General features: G+C 33.6%; 1 protein-coding gene across 6 annotated transcripts; it reads left to right on the top strand.

Moving 5' to 3' along the window:
- Positions 1-1,393: 1,393 nt before the first annotated feature.
- On the top strand, positions 1,394-19,884 carry LOC106171514 (uncharacterized). Of its 6 annotated transcripts, none has more exons than XM_087003498.1 (26): positions 1,394-1,725; positions 2,605-2,709; positions 3,887-3,982; positions 4,998-5,098; positions 5,357-5,449; positions 5,821-5,922; positions 6,286-6,430; positions 7,039-7,156; positions 7,641-7,780; positions 8,131-8,273; positions 8,787-8,856; positions 9,183-9,365; positions 10,269-10,381; positions 10,697-10,860; positions 11,273-11,381; positions 11,785-11,796; positions 12,414-12,560; positions 12,871-13,014; positions 13,256-13,384; positions 13,614-13,742; positions 14,304-14,447; positions 14,724-14,942; positions 15,206-15,448; positions 15,943-16,008; positions 17,661-17,795; positions 18,304-18,475. In XM_087003498.1, the coding sequence occupies exons 1-26, from the start codon at positions 1,721-1,723 to the stop codon at positions 18,318-18,320; spliced, it is 3,072 nt and encodes a 1,023-aa protein (XP_086859624.1). In that variant the 5' UTR covers positions 1,394-1,720; the 3' UTR covers positions 18,321-18,475. The 6 variants fall into 6 exon arrangements, with proteins under 6 accessions (XP_086859624.1, XP_023932932.2, XP_086859623.1 ...); XM_024077164.2 differs by having other exon boundaries at positions 1,395-1,725; positions 18,321-19,884; XM_087003497.1 differs by lacking the exon at positions 2,605-2,709 and having other exon boundaries at positions 1,395-1,725; positions 18,321-19,884.
- The last annotated feature ends 109 nt before the right edge of the window (positions 19,885-19,993 follow it).

The raw sequence follows: 19,993 nt of genomic DNA, 5'->3' as shown, positions 1-19,993 counted from the left end.
CAATGTTGTTTGCTCTTTTTTTTTCGCAAATTACATCGGGGGGTCTTGCTAAGAACTGAGATATTATTATTATTATTATTATTATTATTATTATTATTAGTGTATAACTCTTCTGAAAACAGATACTGTAGCCGAGCTCGACAATTTCACCTGGATTCAGCACTGACGCTTTTTTTATATACATATTTTAAACCCTCTCCTAGTTAAGGTCGAGATTGCGATCGGTTTTACATAGAACCTTTTTCGAAAAAAGATGACATTTCAGTTAATAAAAGCAGATGTGAAGACAAAATTGTTAACAGAGATATTAGATTCCAACCCTTTTGTTCCAAAATGATGACCCTCAGTGTGTCCGGAACCGCGCAAATTTAGCAATGAATGAAAATTACAAGCAGGCTCGAAATACGGACACCGTTGTATACTTTTAGGCTGAATAACGTGTTAATACTACTTTCCGTGGTTATTTAAGTGTAAATCGCTATGAGGAAATCCAACGCTGACAACAATAACCAGTTTCAATCATTTAACGTTCACTCGTTGCTTGCTCAGGTACATTCTGACTATGGATTCTTGAACATAACTTCTTTATCAAATTAGTTAACAAGCCAACGTATTTACTTTGCCTCTTTAGACTTTACATTTATAACGTATTATAAGGAATTACGGACTACAACCAAAGTTATTATGTGAAGTTACCGAAATTGCTGGTGAATTATTAAATGTCCCCGAAATTTTGGACAAAAAAAAAGCATGATTTCATGTTTTTGCTAAAGTATTCCTGAAATTTTTGTGTTGATTTTGTATAAATACCCCAAAGCTACATAAAACCAAGTAGTATTTAAGCTGGGGGGGGGGGGGGGGGGGGATGAAACTGAAAATGACATTTAGGCCTATTTCATACCAAAATCGCCTTCTGAGATACGCATAGTATTCGTGTTATGGTGTAAGCTGCACTGCCACCAGATGAATATAGGCCTACTACAATAAACTATAAAAAATTATTCTTCGTTGCTTCTCTCTCGCGGAGACAAAATAAACTAGAATAGATTCCAGTAACAGATTGAAAAAAAAAAGGAATAAAAATCCAGTAATAGGCCTATATCTAAAAAGATTCCATTTTATCTTAGGCCTATATCATGATAAGATCTAGGAAATTTCTGGTATTTATACTATACTATAGTTATGTAGTTAGTTATACTACTATAGTTATGTAGTCTACCTGTAGTCTGATTTAATTTATTTCTCAAGATTTGTACATGCAGAAATTAACAGTGAGTCAAGTTACGCACGAGACAAATGTGTTAGTTGAGTTGATAACATCTGGCCTAAACGATTTATGCTTATGCTGTCATCTAGCGGATTGTGTGAGAACTTGTAAATTGACATTGACCTAAATGTTCACTCATCCAAGGTATTTCGCATAGTAAGGTGCGTGTTGTGGACTACCTGAGGGACTCTACGATCAAAACAAGACTCAATATTGTTTTTATTGAATATAAGGCACCCAAATTTAGTAAGGATCTGTAGCGTTATGTAATCGTAACTTATACAGATATGCAAGAAAACTGAAAATGGTACAATGAAACTGAAAATTCAAGTGAAACAAACACAATGAGTCACGTTTTATCTGGATTTTTTACTGCCGAGGTTGAACTATATTCTGTATCTGATAAATAAGGAAAACGGAAGTCGGGTTTTCCATTGATTTCACTTGGTGAACATGGGGTGAGTACCGTAGTAAGCTTTTCAGTCTCTATGATTTATACTAGATTTATACTTAAATCAAAGAAATAATTTTTTAAACAGTGCTGTGCGTAATGAGTATTTATGGGCATTGCATAGTAAAACATTGACAAAATCACACAGTTATATTTTGTTCAGTAGCTCAAAGATTCTGTACCTAATGATCTAAATCACATCTGATCTGGGCGATAAATCGGCGTATATACAGTTTGCATGTTATGCTTCACTTATCACATTTTGCCCCCCCCCCCCCTTTCACCTGGTGAAACCCTTAATGTATGTCCGTGTTGAATGGTCGGTTTTACTATTCTCTGAAGTTGACCACAATCTACAATAATGTGAATACCTTTCATGTTAGCATTCCATATTTCACACAGTAGTGCCAGTGGCCCATGCAGGGATTTATTTATATATTTATTTATTTATTTATTTATTTTTTTTTTTGGGGGGTGGGGGGGTGGAGGTGGAAGCCTTTATTTATGCATGGGCTTCTATAGTTTAGCAGGGACTCCTTTGTTACACTTTAAGAGTATTGTAGACTGCTCATTAAAGTAGAGGCATTTTTTTAAGTAGGGGGCACTATCATGTTAATAACTCAATGTATTAGTTTTAATATGTCCAGTGGTGTTGTGACTCTGTTAAATGTAGAAGCAACCTAAATGCACCCAGATTCTCTTGTCTCTTCTTCTGCTATTTATATCTATTGGGGTAATTTATGATTGAAGATTCTTTTTTTGCGAAAACTGGACATAAATGTCCTCAAAAATTAAAAAACAGTTAAATTTATTGATGTAAAATTCTTGGGACAGAAAAATCATGTCAGCGTTGTTCTAAATTCAAAATTAAAATCTTATATTTCAGTCATCTTGCCAGGATGCAGACTGTGGTATTGGTCACACTGTCTTTGGTCACACTGGTGACAGCCCTGTCAAGAGATGTGCCCAATGTGTGCTCATCTCAGGCTACGTAAGTAGCATTAGTAATAAAGGCAGCATTCAGAATAATAATATTATTGACTGAAGCAACAAATGGGGCTAAATTCACAAAAGACATTTTTTTCTGATTTGGTCTAAATTTTAAGGCCATCACTTATATAAAGAAAGTTTTGGGCTGAAATGCATGTTTATTGAACAAAATACTGATTGATCTTAGCTTAAAGTAGACTTAAAATTCGGTCTTTAAGATAAACTCAATTTTTGGACTTAAGTTCTTTTGTGAAATGGGCCCCATTTGATCTCTATGTTAGTCCCCTTCCATTGCATAAGAGTCATGGTGTATTATATAGCTTTGTTCAGAGAAACTGTCCATTGATTGTCAGTATATGGCAACGCCCTGTGTCAGGATTGATGATATTTATGTCTTCATATATATTTTATTATGAAACCAGAAAGAAGACTAGAGGCTATTTTCTCCTATTATCTGTTAATATCAGATATAATTTATGGAGAAATATTCAGCTCTGTCATGTGTGGAAGTTATATATTACCTTTCACTTTTTTGCATTGCTTTGGGCATTCATATTACTGATTACTTAAAGAAATTATGACTGAAAGCTGGTTTTTACTTCTTGATTGAAATTTTGGTCTTTGTCAGTTTAGATTAAATAAATTTGTAGATAGTCCACCAGAATAGTCTCAATATTCATCTCCGTTCATAATCTTGTCTATGTGGTTCCTCCGCACCATCCTGCAATGATTTTTCATTATTCATTCCACGTTGCCCTCTTCTCTTTGCTTTTTACCACCCGTGTCTCCTTCGATGGAAGCAAGCATTAAGCTCTCTCTTCTACCAATGTCCATACTTTCTCATATTACATTTTTTTCCAATTAATCATATCAGACTGAATTGATGGTCATATAGTTGAGACAAATCTTTGGTCTAAAAATCTTTCTTTCGACAAGCCCCATGATCTGCTATACTTCATTTGTTTCAGTGCATGGTCCAATTTTTTTCTTTTAATTTATTTCAATTTTTTACCATTGGAAATTATTCAAATCAAGAAGGTAAAAAATATTTTTAAGAACAAAATAATTCATTAGTTCTATCATTTGTGAAAAGACATATAAAGAAACGTTTTTTCCAACACTTATTTGTGAGTTCAAATTGCTTGATGAAAATGTTGGCTCAATTGTATTTTTCACAGAGAGACCTATTCAAGAACCGAGACATATAGCCAGCCATATACTTACCTGACTATGACATGGTGTTTAAACTGGCCTCCTAGATGTACCAAATATATGTAAGTACATATGACTGCACTTACTAGCATATCATTTCCATAATTATGTATCACAATCATGTAAGTAAGAATGTGATAATCTCAAAATCAAGATTGATTAGATTTTTAACAGTTCAAGACTTGATGAATTTCTTCTTAGGCAGATAGACTTCTCATTAGCATAATGTTGCTTACAATGTCTTTGCATGGTATTAAAAAAAGGCAATGATTTGACTTGTGTTTTATATTGGCAAATCTCCAATCTGATGTAGTTGAGGTTTTCATATTATAATAGGATGCCATTGTGTGAATTATCAGGGCATAGTGTGCAAAGTATCTGATCTTTAATTTTATTGGCAACTGTGCAAGCACAGTCTTTTGGTGCTGGTATGTAACTGATATGCATGCCACAAAGAATTAAGAATTGCTCTAGCTATATTAAATAAAATAAAATAAAATGAAATAAAACCATGACAGTGGGATACAACAAGAATTGTATTGGGTTATTTAAGGTCAATCCTTGACTGAGATTTTAGATGTAACTGATTTTTAGCTAATGTGCGATTACTAGTTAAGTAGTGATACTTCAAATGGATTTTATGATTTGGATACAAATGTTTTTTACATACAATTCTAATGAAAATCATGTCTTAAAGTATTTGTTTAGGGGAATGTGAAAAGATAAGTTGCAATTGTCTTAGGAGTTTTGGTTTGAAAACTGCCCACCTTTTTAAACAGCTATATCTACAGAACATAGTGTTATGCCCAGTTTCACTTGCAGATAATTCCAGGCTTTGTTTGCTTTTTTTCTCTTCATCAAAGTTTCTTCCACTTTCATCCTGATCAATTTAGTTCAAGAGAGTGAATTTTAAAATTGTTCTAATCTGAATCCAGTAGGTGAAATGATTTTTGGAGGGGAAGTAACTTACAGGGAGTAAATTTTGTGAAATTGCCCTTCCAGAAAGTACACCTCATTGACAGTGCCTACATATAGATTCTGTCCCATGTAGAAACTTATCTTATTCTTTCTGAATAGAACTAAGTACAGAATTGCCTACCGTGCCACCTACCATACTCGTATAAAGGAAGTGTTCCAGTGTTGCACAGGTTACAGGGAGGAGAGTGGCAGGTGTATAGGTAACTTATGCTGTTTTTTCATGATATAATGATCTATATAATAACTATTTTTGTAGTATCTTTGTGATATATTAGTAAGCATGGTCTATGACAAGAATTTTGTTCAATATACAGGCAGCCACTATTTTTTAAGTACTGTATTATAAGTACGTTTGTTCCTAAGTTGATTTTTATAGAGAACTGTTACCTAACACACATAATAACTTGCTTTTATATCATCTCGGCAGGAGATTCACGATTTCCCTTTTTTCATTCCAGCTGTTTGTGCGAATTCATGTAATCATGGCACCTGTACAGCTCCCAACGTGTGTTCGTGTGAATCTGGTTACCAAGGAGATACATGTGATAGGAGTCAGTATTTTATTGCCACTTACACTTTGATTCATTTGAATTGATGGCTAGTCATCTTTTAATTGTCAGGAAACAATAGTTCCAAACAAAGTTCTGTCAGTTATTGCAGTTTTGAATACCATTGCCTATTAAAGAGAGGTGATGGGAATTTGTATTTGAATAAACAGTTGAGGTCATTTTGATTTAATGGGTAAAATTCATTATATAAGCCTTGATTAAAATATGTGGAAGTTAAAATTGTTTATCGCTCAGAAACACATTGAAATCTTGAATATTTTCTATAAGTGGTAAGAATACTTTTTAATGTTAGAAAATTGATAGACATGATGGTCTAATTAATAATGAGAACAAATGTCTTTCTGTTTCTCTAGGTTGTGGGGCAGGCAAGTGGGGGCATGATTGTGCCTATGACTGTCAGTGTCAGAATGGTGCCACGTGTGACGTCATGACAGGACAGTGTGCATGTAGTCCAGGTGGGGTACTAACTTGACTCTTAATAAAATAATTTTGAAAGAACATATAACATAAGAGGGTAATTGTTTCAAAAAATACTATGCAAGTTTTTTACATGTGAAGTATGATGTTTCAACCCTTCATAAAAAGCAAAAGCAAAAAGTTATGGATTTCTTATATTTTTGAAGGAGCATAAATTTGATTGCATATTGCTGGAGAAAGGAAATTATTTTCTTACAAAATATATTTTGATTTTGTTTAACTAATGAGCATATGTATCCATGTTACTTCCCTAAGATTTCTCTAAATCTGGAGTAAAATGAATGTTGTATTACCAAGCATGTCAAGAGATCTTTATTAAAGCAATTTTATTTTATCCTTAGGATGGAGATCAGCAGACTGCAGTCAACCATGCGAAGCAGGGAAGTATGGCGACCAGTGTTCCTCAACATGTCGCTGTCAGAATGGTGCTACATGTGATCCTGTCAGTGGCGCATGCTTATGTGCACCAGGATACATGGGCTCTTTGTAAGTAAAGGACATTTTAGGGAGATATTTCTGTATGAAGAGGAGGGATTGGGGAGGGGGGGCTGGTAGGGAGAAAAAGCATGAATTGTTAAATTTTAATATCTTCATATAGGTGAGATGAATATTGAAAGTACAGTTCTTGTTGGTAGGGAGGTGAAGTTGGCAATGTTATAAAAAAAAGGAGTTGCTAAAATCACATGTGGCAAACAAGAACAAGTGTGAGTCAAAGGATGATATATTTTCTTTGCTGGAAATAGTACTGGACTTTACTCTGTATCCGATACTTGTTTATAAGCTGACACTTCTCCCATTGTTTCCACTTACAAATCATATTAAATTTCCTTTGAACTACTGTAGTGAGTTCCCCTGCAGGATGTGCAGTGTTTTTGTAACATCCTGTTTTTTATATTTTATGGTATACTGGATTTGCATGAACAAGTTTGTTAAGTTGATAAATTTAAATAACAACACTGGGAAATGAATGAAAGTAAAGTTGAATTTATTTTCTTTTGACAAATTTTATACAATTTTTATCATTGTTAAAATTATGTCAAGTTATCACGAAACTCGTTGTGTGTATACTTAATAATTTTTTATTTCAACTTCAGGTGTGACACTCCTTGTCCAAGTGGCACCCATGGGTCCAACTGCAGTGAGCAGTGTAGGTGCCAAAATGGAGGCACTTGTGATGTTACAGGACAGTGCACTTGTACTCCAGGATGGACTGTAAGTGTTAAATTAGTACCAGGGTGTGTGGGTTTTGTGTCATATGTATGTATACAAAATACACAGCTTAATATTTGTCTTATTTTCACTGATAAATTAAGTAATAAATTTTGTGCTTTCAGTTGATTAAATCAAAATTGGATGATGCTAACACTCCACGCATGGCTGTTTTGATTTATGTCCTTATTGTGCTGAATGTGTGCACTTTAAAGAGAAAAACTGATAAGAAAGGGGAACTCATACACACACTAAAAGCTATAGAAGTATCTTTATATCTGCTCACAGCTGCTTTATGTTCATGAAAGTCAGTACTGACTCAGCTGCACTTTTGAAATTATTCTTACTGCTGATTGAAGGTCTATAACACATGGAGTATGTTTTTATCATTAAAAAAGTTTTATTTCAGACAGGTGCATGAGAAAGATATTTCCTCTAATCCACTTATCTATCTATGTATAGTGAGTCTTATTATGTGTTCTCACAGGGTGATGTGTGTGGGAATCAGTGTCCTGAGGGTTACTATGGTAATGGCTGTATGGCATCCTGCAAGACATGCTATAATGGTGGAACCTGTGAACATATTACTGGGGAGTGCAGGTGTCCTGCAGGGTTCATTGGAGAACAGTAAGTTGATTTGAATTACTTTAGAGTTTTGGTGAAAGTATTTACTAGCTAGTTTTGCCAACTAGCCTGCAGTGTATTATTTGTTTGTTTTAATTTTTTAAGTAACAAGGGTTTTTAATATTTTCCTAATATAGTTTCATGGTTTTATATGCAAAATTTATAAATATTTATGAATCTGGCCTTATGTCATTGGTGGTAATACATTATTAGTAATGGCAGAAATTAATTATCTCGTACGTACAACTTTTCTTCATTTTGTGTATCTATACATGAAGAGGATATAAGTAGTAAGTAATGTACTGCTTTATCTTTTGTATCAAAGTATTACAAAGTACACCTGTTTCTTTTAGATGTAGTGAGTCTTGTCCCAGTGGTTTCTATGGCATGAACTGTACGCAGCAGTGTGACTGTCAGAATGGAGCCACCTGCGCGCTGGCAGATGGCGCCTGTGTCTGTCCAGTGGGTTTCACTGGAGAAAAGTGCCAGACCAGAGGTTTGTAACTTTATGTGTGCTGAAGTTTTCTTTTTACCTTATTTTCTCTTTTTTGTCATTAGACAAAATATCTTTAAAAAGTTTTCTTCAAATTTTGGTGAAATTTTCAATATAGAAAGGACAGAAGTAATGATTACGATTTCAGTTTAATCATCTCAAATTTTGGTGAAATTTTCAGGATAGAAAGGACAGAAGTAATAGTTACAATTTCAGCTTAATCCATGTCTCCTAATATTTTTAAAATAATTACCCTTTTTCTTACCCTTTTCCTTGTTGGAGGAGGTCTGCATTTTGATGTACTCTGTATTTTTTTTAATCAGGCAAAGCATTGTGAATGTGTTCCAATACCTCTATGCCCCCAACAAGACATAGCTTCAGGATGGCTGTTGCCTTATTCACTTGGTTTGTCTTGAAATAGTTCAGTTGTGAAATTGTATTAAGAGTACTTTGAGATTAGCACATAAAACTGATTAAACTGATTCTGATGTGATATATATTATTATTATTCTACAGCTTGTTCAGAGCATCAATATGGAGTGAACTGTGTCCATAACTGTACCTGTGTGACTGAGAACACTGAAAGGTAATAGGCTAATAGTATAAATCTTTTTCAAAGTTCAAGATAGTTATGAATATTATTACATAAGGTTTATAAAATGTTTTTCCCATAGCTTGGGGCTACAGAAAATTGCAATGCCACAGTTATGTTTCAGCTATTTCAGATATTCTGTACAGTCTTTGACTTGCTGAATATTCTTGCCACAAGTATATTTATTAAAGAAAAATTATATAGCACAAGATATATTCCTTATAGAATATACTTTTAGCATGTGATGTATTATAAAGTAAAATATGGTAAAGCAATTTATAAAATGAGAAATATGTAACAGATATCTTTCTTCGTGACAGCTGCCATCCAACAGACGGTGCATGTAGCTGTAAACCAGGCTACACTGGGCCTAGGTGCCAGAGGATGTGTTCTCCACCATTCTATGGAGAAGGGTGTGCCCAGTTGTGTCAGTGTAGCAATGGTGGCTATTGTAATGCGGTGACAGGCGAGTGCAGGTGTCAGGAGGGGTTCAAAGGAGCACTGTAAGTGACCACATCCAGTCTGTAGTGCACGGGTGTTCTTAAGGGGATTTCTCAAAATAATATAGATGTTGGCCTAAAGGGGTTTTATTATTATAATTGTTATTATGTGGCCTTCATCTTTCTTTTAATAATTAATGTATCCCATGGGTGTTTGCTGTCTGCCCACCATTTGTAAATGTTACCTCTTTCTTTGGTACTCTCAGTGTAAGTGAGGTCTGAAGATACATCATGAAATATTTTGTTCCAGATATCAGATTTATTTTGCCAGTGGTAGACATGCTACCTTATATCAATTTTTTTCAAGACATTAATTTTTTTTATTTATTTGCAAAATAAATTATTACAATGGAGTGGTTGCTGATCAGCCAGTATGGAGCAAGTCCTGTAGAATGTTTAGAGCTGTGCATGACAAGGGAATATTTTATAACATCTTGTTGCTTATTTTTATAAGTTGTACATTAGGTTTTGTGTAATTGCTTGCTTACAATAATGCCAAGGATTGTTTATTTTTTGGATTAAAATGGCAGCAATAAGTGCACAACAATTATTATAATTTTTTTTGTATCATGATATCAAAGTACTCTATTTTATTTTAATAAGTAATTATTATATATTAAATCAGCTTATTGTTAGATATGTTTTAGTTTTAAGTTATTGAATATTTTGCAAACAATTCCCTGCATAAGTCCAAATAACAACATAGGATCTTATCTAGGAATACTGAAAAAAGAATACCTTTGTCTGATGTCTGATTGGCGATTTGATCGCATCTGCAGCCATCAATCAAAGATATTCTGTACATCTTTCAAAAATGAAGCTTTTTCCAGAACTTTTTGCACATTATACTTCTCTTTAGTATATTGATTTTATGACATTAATAGCATGTGATATTGGCTCACGTAGGTGTGAAGAGGCATGTCCAGAAGGAACATTTGGATTAAACTGTCTTCAGCAGTGTCAGTGTCTCAATGGTGCAAAATGTGTCACAAGATCGGGCAGATGTCTTTGTGAGCCAGGTACTTGGTGAATTCCATGTCCCACGATGGGCTGAATCGGATGTAGTTCATATCTTATCACATGATTGATTTGCTTGCTTGTACTTGATTTTAGATCTTGAATTTATTTTTGGAAAGTTTGGTGAAGGTTTTTTTTTTTTCATTTCAAGTCTTTCTGGAGAAATGCTATAATTAGTTTACTTTGCATTTATTTGATAGTTTGCTACTTTTATTTTTTAAATGTTAAAAAAAATGATCACTCAGATGTTGACTATCCAAGGATGTGATGGTCTACTAGAATGATACATTCTTCATAATATGATATGATGTTTCCAGGATGGAAGGGCCTATTTTGCCAGGAGTCTTGTGACAGTGGAAAGTATGGAGTGAACTGTTCTAGTGTATGTGAGTGTCAGAACCAGGGTGGCTGTAATGCTGTGACAGGAAGGTGTACTTGTACTGCTGGTTACAAAGGATATAGATGTGAAGAAACATGTGAGGTAAAATATATGAACTATTTATGTCTCCTCCATCTCAGCTTACCACAAACCTTCAAAGTCCTATTTATACCAAAAAAAAAAAAAAAAGGGCAGCACAATATACTGATTGTCTTTATAGAATGACATAACATGGTTTTCTCTTACTATTTTCAAACTTGTAAGCAGGGACTTCCAATCCATTACAAGACAGGTGGCTTCACATACACTAAATGCAAACAAGAATGGGATCAATAATAATTTCAATTTATGATTTATATTTTTTTTTTCAATTTCATTTTTATTAACATTCAAGAATGCTGTATGTTAAGTTTTGGGAACAAAGGATAAAATACAGTCAGAAATGGAATCAATATATCTTCTTATGGAATCTTATTCTTTTTCTTTCTTTTTTATTATTTTGAATTTTTTGCAGGCTCAAAGTTTTGGTCTAGAGTGTGCACAGACATGTGACTGTAATTGGAACAATGCAGTAGGGTGCGACCCAGTGACTGGAGACTGCATTTGTAAGACTGGCATGGAAGGTAAGCCTGACCCTGCCATCTTGGAAATCCCTTATTGAAAAGTAAATCATGTTGCACATGGCAGTGCTTTATTAGGTGAACTGATACACTAGATCAAGTTAAAGTAGTAAAGCAGTTGTGTGTAGTCTAGATAAATGAGTCTGACTCAGGTGATTGTGTAGTTTTTCAAGGTAGTTGACTTTATTTTCATTATTTTGCTTTTACACCTTTTGCACAGCTTTTCATCCCAAAACACTGTACACCACTTGTTTCAGACTAGGGTAGCTCTAGCCATCTCTGCTTTTCTCTCTGAAACAAAATAAATATTGGTTAGTTATCCGAAATATCCAAAATATCATTTGTATCAGAAATGACACTTGTAAAACCACCGCTTACAAATTTTCTTAAACGTCATGTATTTCAGAATCTGTTATAGGTGAGTTATATCTATTGTTCCTGTATCTGTGCATGTTGCTGGTGGTGACTATCCTTAAATAAAACTACAGCTGCTTTGTAAAAGATTGCTAAAAAGTATGATTATGTTGTATTTTAATTTTGTTTTTCTGAAAAGGAATTAATCTATGCATTCTTTACTAACTATTTTTCATCACTCCTACTTTGGTTAAGTTATTAGATTCTTATGTACAAACAAGGTTGTGGGTTCTTTTTAAACAAAATATTTTAACTTAAAAGTAAAGCGGCAAAACTTAACTTAAAAATATAATTAATGAAGAACTTAAAAATTACAATTTTACAGAATTTTTTGTACCTTTTTATTGTTTTATCTGTTTTGAGTGTTATGATTGATCAAGCACAGTGTATTGAGTGTAACCAAATGGAAAAGTAATCCAGCAAAGAATTTATCAGCTGTGTTATCCATTTTGAAGTTACAATAATAGTTTCTTTGAGCAATAATTGTAATGCAATTGTTGGATTGCAAATGGCAGAACAGAATAAAAAAAGGATGTTGTTTGAAGAAACTATTATTGTCTCTATGAAGAGATAAATAATTTATTCACTATGGCAGAATTTCATGCTTTTGGTCTACTGTAGGAGTGCGATGTGACAGCTCGTGTCCAAGTGGCAAATGGGGCCCTAACTGCCAGAACAGTTGTGACTGTCAGAATGCAGGATCATGTGACCCACAAAATGGCTCCTGCCAGTGTAAGCCAGGCTGGACTGGGGCAGATTGTTCTCAGAGTATGTATATGTATATGTATGGTAAATATTGTAGGTTACTTTTACAAACTTCCATTTCATGTAGAAATTTTTGACAAAATAATAATAATAATAATAATTTAAATAGAAAATAATGATTACTGTAAAGTTTTTATTGGTTTGTTATAGATTCCTTTATTGCTTGATAAGCAAGTAGAACAGTGTGTGTGATATATTTGTAGCCAACAGTCACACTAGATAACTAAGCTGTGCCTCATAGGTGAAGACATACAGGGTCTCTTTAGAAAAGACTAACTTTTTAACAAAGAAAAATTTTTAAACATAATTTCAGCTTGCCCTCCCAAGTTCTATGGCCTGAACTGTGCCTCGCCTTGCCCTGGCCTCACACAGTGTCCCCACAGTAATGGTACCTGTGATCCTGTCACAGGGGAGTGTATTTGTACAGCTGGATACCAGGGTATTAACTGTGATACATGTAAGTACTGGTTTATATATACCCTATAGAATGATATTTAGGCTGATTCCCTGTAGAGTTGAGTAAATGCATGTATTTAACCTATAAAGGTGCCATTCTCTCTGTCTAAGTTAATACATACTTAAACATAAATACATCAATAGATACATATCTAAACAAAAAGAAAAAGAAAAAAATAAAATTAATTTTCATTTACATACATATTGATTACATATATTTTTACACAATTCTTTGCATTCAGCCTGCCCTCCCACAAAGTATGGCATTGGATGTACTGAGGAATGTTCTTGTGAAAATGGTGCCCCTTGTAACCCAGTGAATGGTGAATGTCTGTGTCTGCCAGGCTGGGTGGGAACCAACTGCATTCAGCGTAAGTCCACAGAATTCCTTGTGGTAGGTGGGGCTGGATAGGGGTTGGGTGGGGGTTAGTCACCCCACCCCCATAAGTGTAAAAAGCAAGAGGGGTAAGGAGTATTTCCAGAATGTTTATATTCAGGAAGAAATGTTGTATGGCAATAGGAAACTTCTATATGAGGATTATATGTATAATTCAAATATTTTTTGATGCCAGTTAATGAAATATTTTACCTCTTTCCTAGGTTGTTCTATGGGGAAATATGGCCTTGGTTGCACGAGTGAGTGCATGTGTGTGAATGGTGCCAAATGCCATGCCATTGATGGGTTCTGTGAATGTCAGCCGGGGTATATTGGGCCTACTTGCTCAGAAGGTAATGTACATGTTATAAATGTATCTACCTATCTAGGTAGGTGGATAGATGGATGGAGAGGCGAATGGATAGACAGGCAGGCAGACAGACACACAGATAGTTGGACTAATGGAATATGAAATCTGCTGTCCAATGCATGAATTGTATTTTAAAGGAATATAATTTATTGCATTGTCAGGGAATTCGAGTCAGTGTTTTATCTTAATGTCTTTACTGATTTATCTATTTATTATCTTTAATGATGCTTCTCTATGATTTTTTTTTTTGCACTGGTGATCTTTGTCTTTGAGGTTTCAAGTCATTGTTGACATTTGATTCAGAGATAGTAGACTATTTATATTGAATTATCTGTGCCATGTGACCTTTGGACACAGTTTTCTAAAGCTGAGATTTATCTATTTTCATTTTATTTTTCTTTATTACATTCATGTATTTTACATGTTTTAGTCATTAATGTACCAAGAGTCCATGGAATTCAGCATTGAAACATATAATTGACTGATGTGTGTGTTAAATTGTTCGTGGAACATTATACCTATGATGATTTCTTATATTTTACAGTGTGCCCTAGAGGGGTGTATGGAATTCACTGTAGTCAGACGTGTGACTGCCAGGTGCCTAATACAATAGACTCCTCCACCTGTGAACCCATCAGTGGAAAATGCTACTGTAAACAAGGTTATGGCGGAGATAGATGTGATGCAGGTTAGCAGGATTTGTTTTTTTTTTATAATAAATGGCCATGCTTTCTTATAGAAGTATCCAATTCCATGTAAATTAAGGATGGCAATATTACCTGTAATTTAAGTTTTGAGTCACATACGCAGCACAGATATCAATATCAATCTATATTTCAAAATTTTAAAAGAAAAGCTTTTGAATATTGCCTTTTTTATACCAAATAAATTTTTTGTAACAAGAAAGGCCAAATGATAAGGCATTCTAAGGAGGGTTTATCAAGTTTTTATGTATATTTTTCAGTGATCCTAGCCTCATTGCAAAGTAGTGAAAATGACCAATCTGGTGCCAGTGGATCAGCTGCAATGGTGGGACTTGGAGTAGGACTGATATTACTGATCCTTCTCATTGCCGTGCTCATCTTGGTACTATATTATCGAAGAAAAGTTCAAAGACTGAAGCAAAGACGGGAAGACAGTGTTATATACACAGCTGCATCTCTACCAGATGGCGATGTTACCTGTAATTTAACTTTTTAACCACATAAGTAGCACAGTTATCAGTATCAATCTATATTTCAAATTTTTAATAGAAAAGCTTTTGAATATTGCTTTTTTTATACCAAATAAAATATTTGTAACGAGAAAGGCCAAGAAAGGAGAAGATGGTTTTCTTTCTTTTTTTTAAACACTGTAATCATTTGCAATCAATGTAAATGTTTTACATGAAAACTGTAACAAAGTTATTTCAATATTGTTATTTATTTATTTATTTATTTATTTCAGCTTCAAACTTTGAGAATCCCATGTACCAGACTGCCCCCGCCTTACCTCAGAGACAGATCTCTATGAACAACGCAGTGCAAAATGGCTCAGCTGTACGAGTACAAAATGAGATATTTACCAAGAATTCAGTGAATTTAGACAGGGAGAAGCTAGGAGATTGTGCTGGGGCCTGTGGCGGAGCAGTAGACAATCAGTATGAAGAACCAGTGTCACTGAGAAGAAAGGGGAATGTTAATCAAACAGGTGATTGTTATTTATTTTATCATTGCTTCTCTTACCTTACAGAATTATTTTGTCAGTTTCTTCCTTCTTGGTTGAGTGTCTATAGTATTCGTATTGTAGCAGAATGGGTGTGGATTCATTTTCAACATAAATTGTGATTGAGTTACTGGTTGTGTACCATCATAATTTTTAGTGGTATGCGATTAATATAAGTAAAAAGGTTATGACAGTTGGGAAATATTTTTAAACTGGTGGGATATTAAGTGTGTTTTCCTACATGACATTTTAATTTAACCAGCATATCTGTGGTCTCTTCTTCTCTTTGTCACATTTTCTCTCCTTTTAGGGCCATGCATCATAATATTTTCCCACTGACCTAATTTTAGAAAATTACAGGTTACAGCCATGGAGATTTTGAAAGTGCCTGGAGTTAATTTTTGATCAACATGAGCAAAACATTCTTGAAATTTTTGACAAGAAAATGATCAGTATCAGTATTCTTCTGCCTTCTTCAGCATACCACCGTTATGAAGGACCCAAAATTGCAGAAAAGCAACCTCTTTTATGTTGGTCCAATTTAGGTAACGTCCAGTGGTATAGAGATCTGAGTGCTTCTCCTGCATAGCTTGCTAGCATTGCTTGTGGATCTTCAACTGCTCCTTGTTTTATTTGGTCAACATTTCAGACCAAAGTGCCTTAAATTTTTCGACTTGAATTAGCTTAGATGCATGCATTGTTAATATTTTATTGGCAGAAGTTCTGAATGTCCAATTATACTTTTTTAAAGGAAATGACAAAATTTGATTATGTTTTTTTCTTTATTTTACATATTTCATCATAATTATAAACAATGTTGGCATTGGAAATTTTATGTTCTTTTCACAATTATTGCACAACAGTATCACAAGTAATTTCACTAGTGTTTTGCAAACATTAACGAATTATTATCCAAGAGTTTCATATCTAATTATTTTCACGCCCTCATGTACTTATAACAAATTCTATGTCAAATTGTTACATGTAGTTATTACTTCCAACCAACCGCTTGCTTTCACTAAGGCTGTTTTATGTTTAAACTAACTTGGATATTTCTAAATCTAAAATTTCAGCATATCTTTTGTGCTTAGGTGATGATGGTATTTCTTAATTTAAGTAAAAATGATGGCCAGACTAGATTTAAATTATATAACCATGTGCAGAGTGAAAAACAGCCTGCAACTGGTCATGATGTTTATTGTACTGTGTTTTTATTTGGGGTTCACTTTTATTGCACAATATGCAACTATTGCAGAATGTTTATGGCACATATGCCTGTATGTGATATTTTTTCATGTATATGTAAATATGCACAAAATAATATCTTTAGGTTGATCTCTAGAACTATTGTACATGTAGATTTTATATGTGTTTTTTGTTTATTTTAAGTTAAAATGGAATAAAATGCATGTTATACCTTTACATGACAAAAGTCCTAGAAATTTCAATTTTTCCTGCTATCACCCAGGTTCACCCTATTAATAAGCATTGAGAACATAATTGTATGTATGTGGAATTTTAATGTTGAAAGAATGCACATTCCATTTTGCCTGAATTGATGTCTGTTAGTTGTTTCCCGTATAGTTACATTGATTCAGTCTATGTTTTTTTTTCACAAATAATTATATTCTGATGTAGTCTAACATAGTATGTATAACATATCTAATTTTATGTCATTATGTAACGCACATTGATTAGAGGAGTTTACTTTTTGGGTGTTCTGTATGATGATATTTTAACAGTAATGACCTTCTCTGTTTACCATTTGGTATGTCTTGTTACATATATACATACAGAACAACAGTAGATGCCAAAGTGTGTCAATGCCTTTATCTTTAATAGTTGTGTTTAGGTTAAAAATGATTGCAAGTAACTTTCTTGTACAAGGTCTATAGCATATTCTACCAGTGACTCAGAGTGTTGAATTAAAACAAAAATTTTAATTCGTTTTGTGTTTGACATGAGTATTTACATGGATGTACAATTTTATATTAAAATATGTAAAGTTCCACTTGTATTGATTGCTATTACCAAAATATGTGTATTTTTCTTAAGATGTACACTGAGATTTCTCAGTGTCTTTGGTATCATCAAATAGAACTAATGTCTGTGAAATATCTATTTATTTATATAAATAGATAAATAATTTATAAATACATTTAAATATCATTTTTGATATTTTTCCTTTTAATTCCAGATGAAAATGACACACCAGTCAAATTGATGGAAAAGAAACTGAACATTGATCCATATCCGGAGGACACAGAGGATAATGATAACCGCTTGAACCATCAATACTCACAGATTGGCTTCAGGCCTGAGAGCAGTGCTTGTAAGTGGGCACAGAGGAACATTTCTTAATCGATTTATTTTGATGCAATTACATTTTTGAGATGACGATAACCTAACAATATACAATAAACAATGTATATATATGTATGTAAAATAATTATGATAATGAAAAAAGTGTATTGCACTTGATCCCCCCTTCCCTTTTACTGTACCAAAAACAGAACCAAATAGACAATAAGTAAAAGTCCTATTTCTTTTCGTGTACTGTCTCCCCCTCTCTATAATCTGCAGGTCTCACAACTGAACAAAAAAGTAAAGTGAGACCCATGATTTTTGCAATGAAGTTTGGTCTGATAATGCAATTACAAAATGCTATTATTTTGATTATTTTTGTCAGCTTGGGATTATTTACAGTGTCTTATCAATCTCTCCCTTATGATTATGACAATAATGTTGAAGTCATTAAAATGTTTTTTTTTCTTGTCAAAGCTCACTAATTTGTGCAGTTTTATACAAAAGATAAATCATATAGCCTTTTTTTCATCCAGATTTATCTCATTTTTAGCCATTGACGATCATGTGTATGCTGACCCTTTTGAACTCGACTATCATCAAAATCTGAATGAGAGAGCTGAAAATATGTACAGCAACATTCCCTCTGATCAACCCAACACTTTTGCCAACAATGGAGACATCGAAGAAAGTACAAATGCATAGATCAGCTAAACAAACAATATTTTCCAGTATTTTCATTCCTTTTTATTGTGTCGAAGTCTGGCAGTTTGATCTAGAAGGATCAATTTGCTGCTTTTCATTTAATATATCAGCAGTGGACAAATGACTTGGGTGTTTCTAAAAGTACATCTTAATGTACATTGGTAACAAATACTTTTTATACTGAGTACAAAGTACAACCCCTGTGAAGGAAATTATTCTGAAATCTTTTTGAAAAGTTTATAGGCATTTTTCCACATTGAGAAATGTGACCTGCTGTGTTCATCAAACACTTAAATCTGTGCTGCCTAATTTCAAAGTTTTTTTATTTTTTTATTTTTAATTTCAAAGTCACACTTACTGTGATCAAGAAGTCATTTTGAGTTCATGATAACCACATTCACAGCATATCTTAAGGGCAATATATAAGGCAAAGTCTTCCAGTATTATAACTAGAAAATAGTTTTATATATCCTCTTCTATGGTTTTGAAGCAGTATTGTATTTTTTATAGAATTTTGAATTTCACCTTTGTGGCTAGGAAATGTACAAACAGGAACTAACTGCTCTTAACTGTATGATCATTTCCCATACAAGAGCCATTTTGTTTTTATGCATTTTTTATTGGAGAAAATATTTGCTAAAAAGCCATTCTAAAATATTTTGCCGTGGAAAGAAGTACACATATCATATGTCATTTAGGGTAATTTTATGCATTATTCGAATGTATTGTGCATCTTCCCTTACTAGAAGTTTGTACTCATTTCGTACTTGCAACTGTATTGTTTATTGTTATCAATTCAAATGGAGTGGCTTGAAAAAGAGTACTTAATAAAACGAAAGTCTCATTGGAAGACACAAGATGGTGCAATATGTTTCTGAAAGCTACATTGTTTGTGATAAAGATTTTCTGGCTTATCTCTATAGAAAGCTAACATGTCTGTATATTTTGAAGATGTTGGTGCTCTTTTTGATACCTAGTAATTAATTAAAATGGTGTACTTTTAAAAATGCATGGTAGTTCAAGTGTAAGATAATAATTGAATTTGCATTGTGAGCCAGAGGCTTGCGCTTTTTATTTGGGCTTGAAGTATGGATTTTGGGAAGTTGAGCAGTGTCACTTGAGCGAATGTCTGCAACCTGAATAGTGGCAATATTCTGAGTAATCTTGTGGTAGCATATCAACACAGTCTCATTTGTTTACACATACATTGAATGAGAAAATAAGTCGACTTATCAAACAGCTTAATGTTTAGAGACTTAAGGCCATTTTACTACTTATTTAGAAAAATGCTCTACAATTTTAGCATTGAATATTATTTGTATTATATTTAATCACTAGCACCTGGACATAACAACGACTGGCCATTTTCATTTTTGTCAATGCCTGGTTTCAATAAAAGAAAATATTTTGGAGACCTGTTGTCAGTTATTTCATTTTATCACATTTCATAATGTCTGTGAAATTTGGGCATCCTTATTTTAAAGGCAGAGAGGGAATGTCTGAAACCAATGATTACTTTAC

The sequence above is a fragment of the Lingula anatina genome, chromosome 2 (genome assembly GCF_051362555.1).
Source record: "Lingula anatina isolate TDL-2025a chromosome 2, LinAna3.0, whole genome shotgun sequence".
NCBI lineage: Eukaryota > Metazoa > Brachiopoda > Lingulata > Lingulida > Lingulidae > Lingula > Lingula anatina.
Note: the sequence above shows the minus strand (reverse complement) of the source record. Positions and strands in the feature narration are given on the sequence as shown.

Excerpts from the sequence above, each read along its gene's own strand:
- LOC106171514 (XM_024077164.2), top strand. Across the intron at positions 6,431-7,038 it reads CCAGGATACATGGGCTCTTT|GTGTGACACTCCTTGTCCAA; the intron begins GTAAGTAAAGGA and ends TTTCAACTTCAG. Across the intron at positions 7,157-7,640 it reads CTTGTACTCCAGGATGGACT|GGTGATGTGTGTGGGAATCA; the intron begins GTAAGTGTTAAA and ends GTGTTCTCACAG.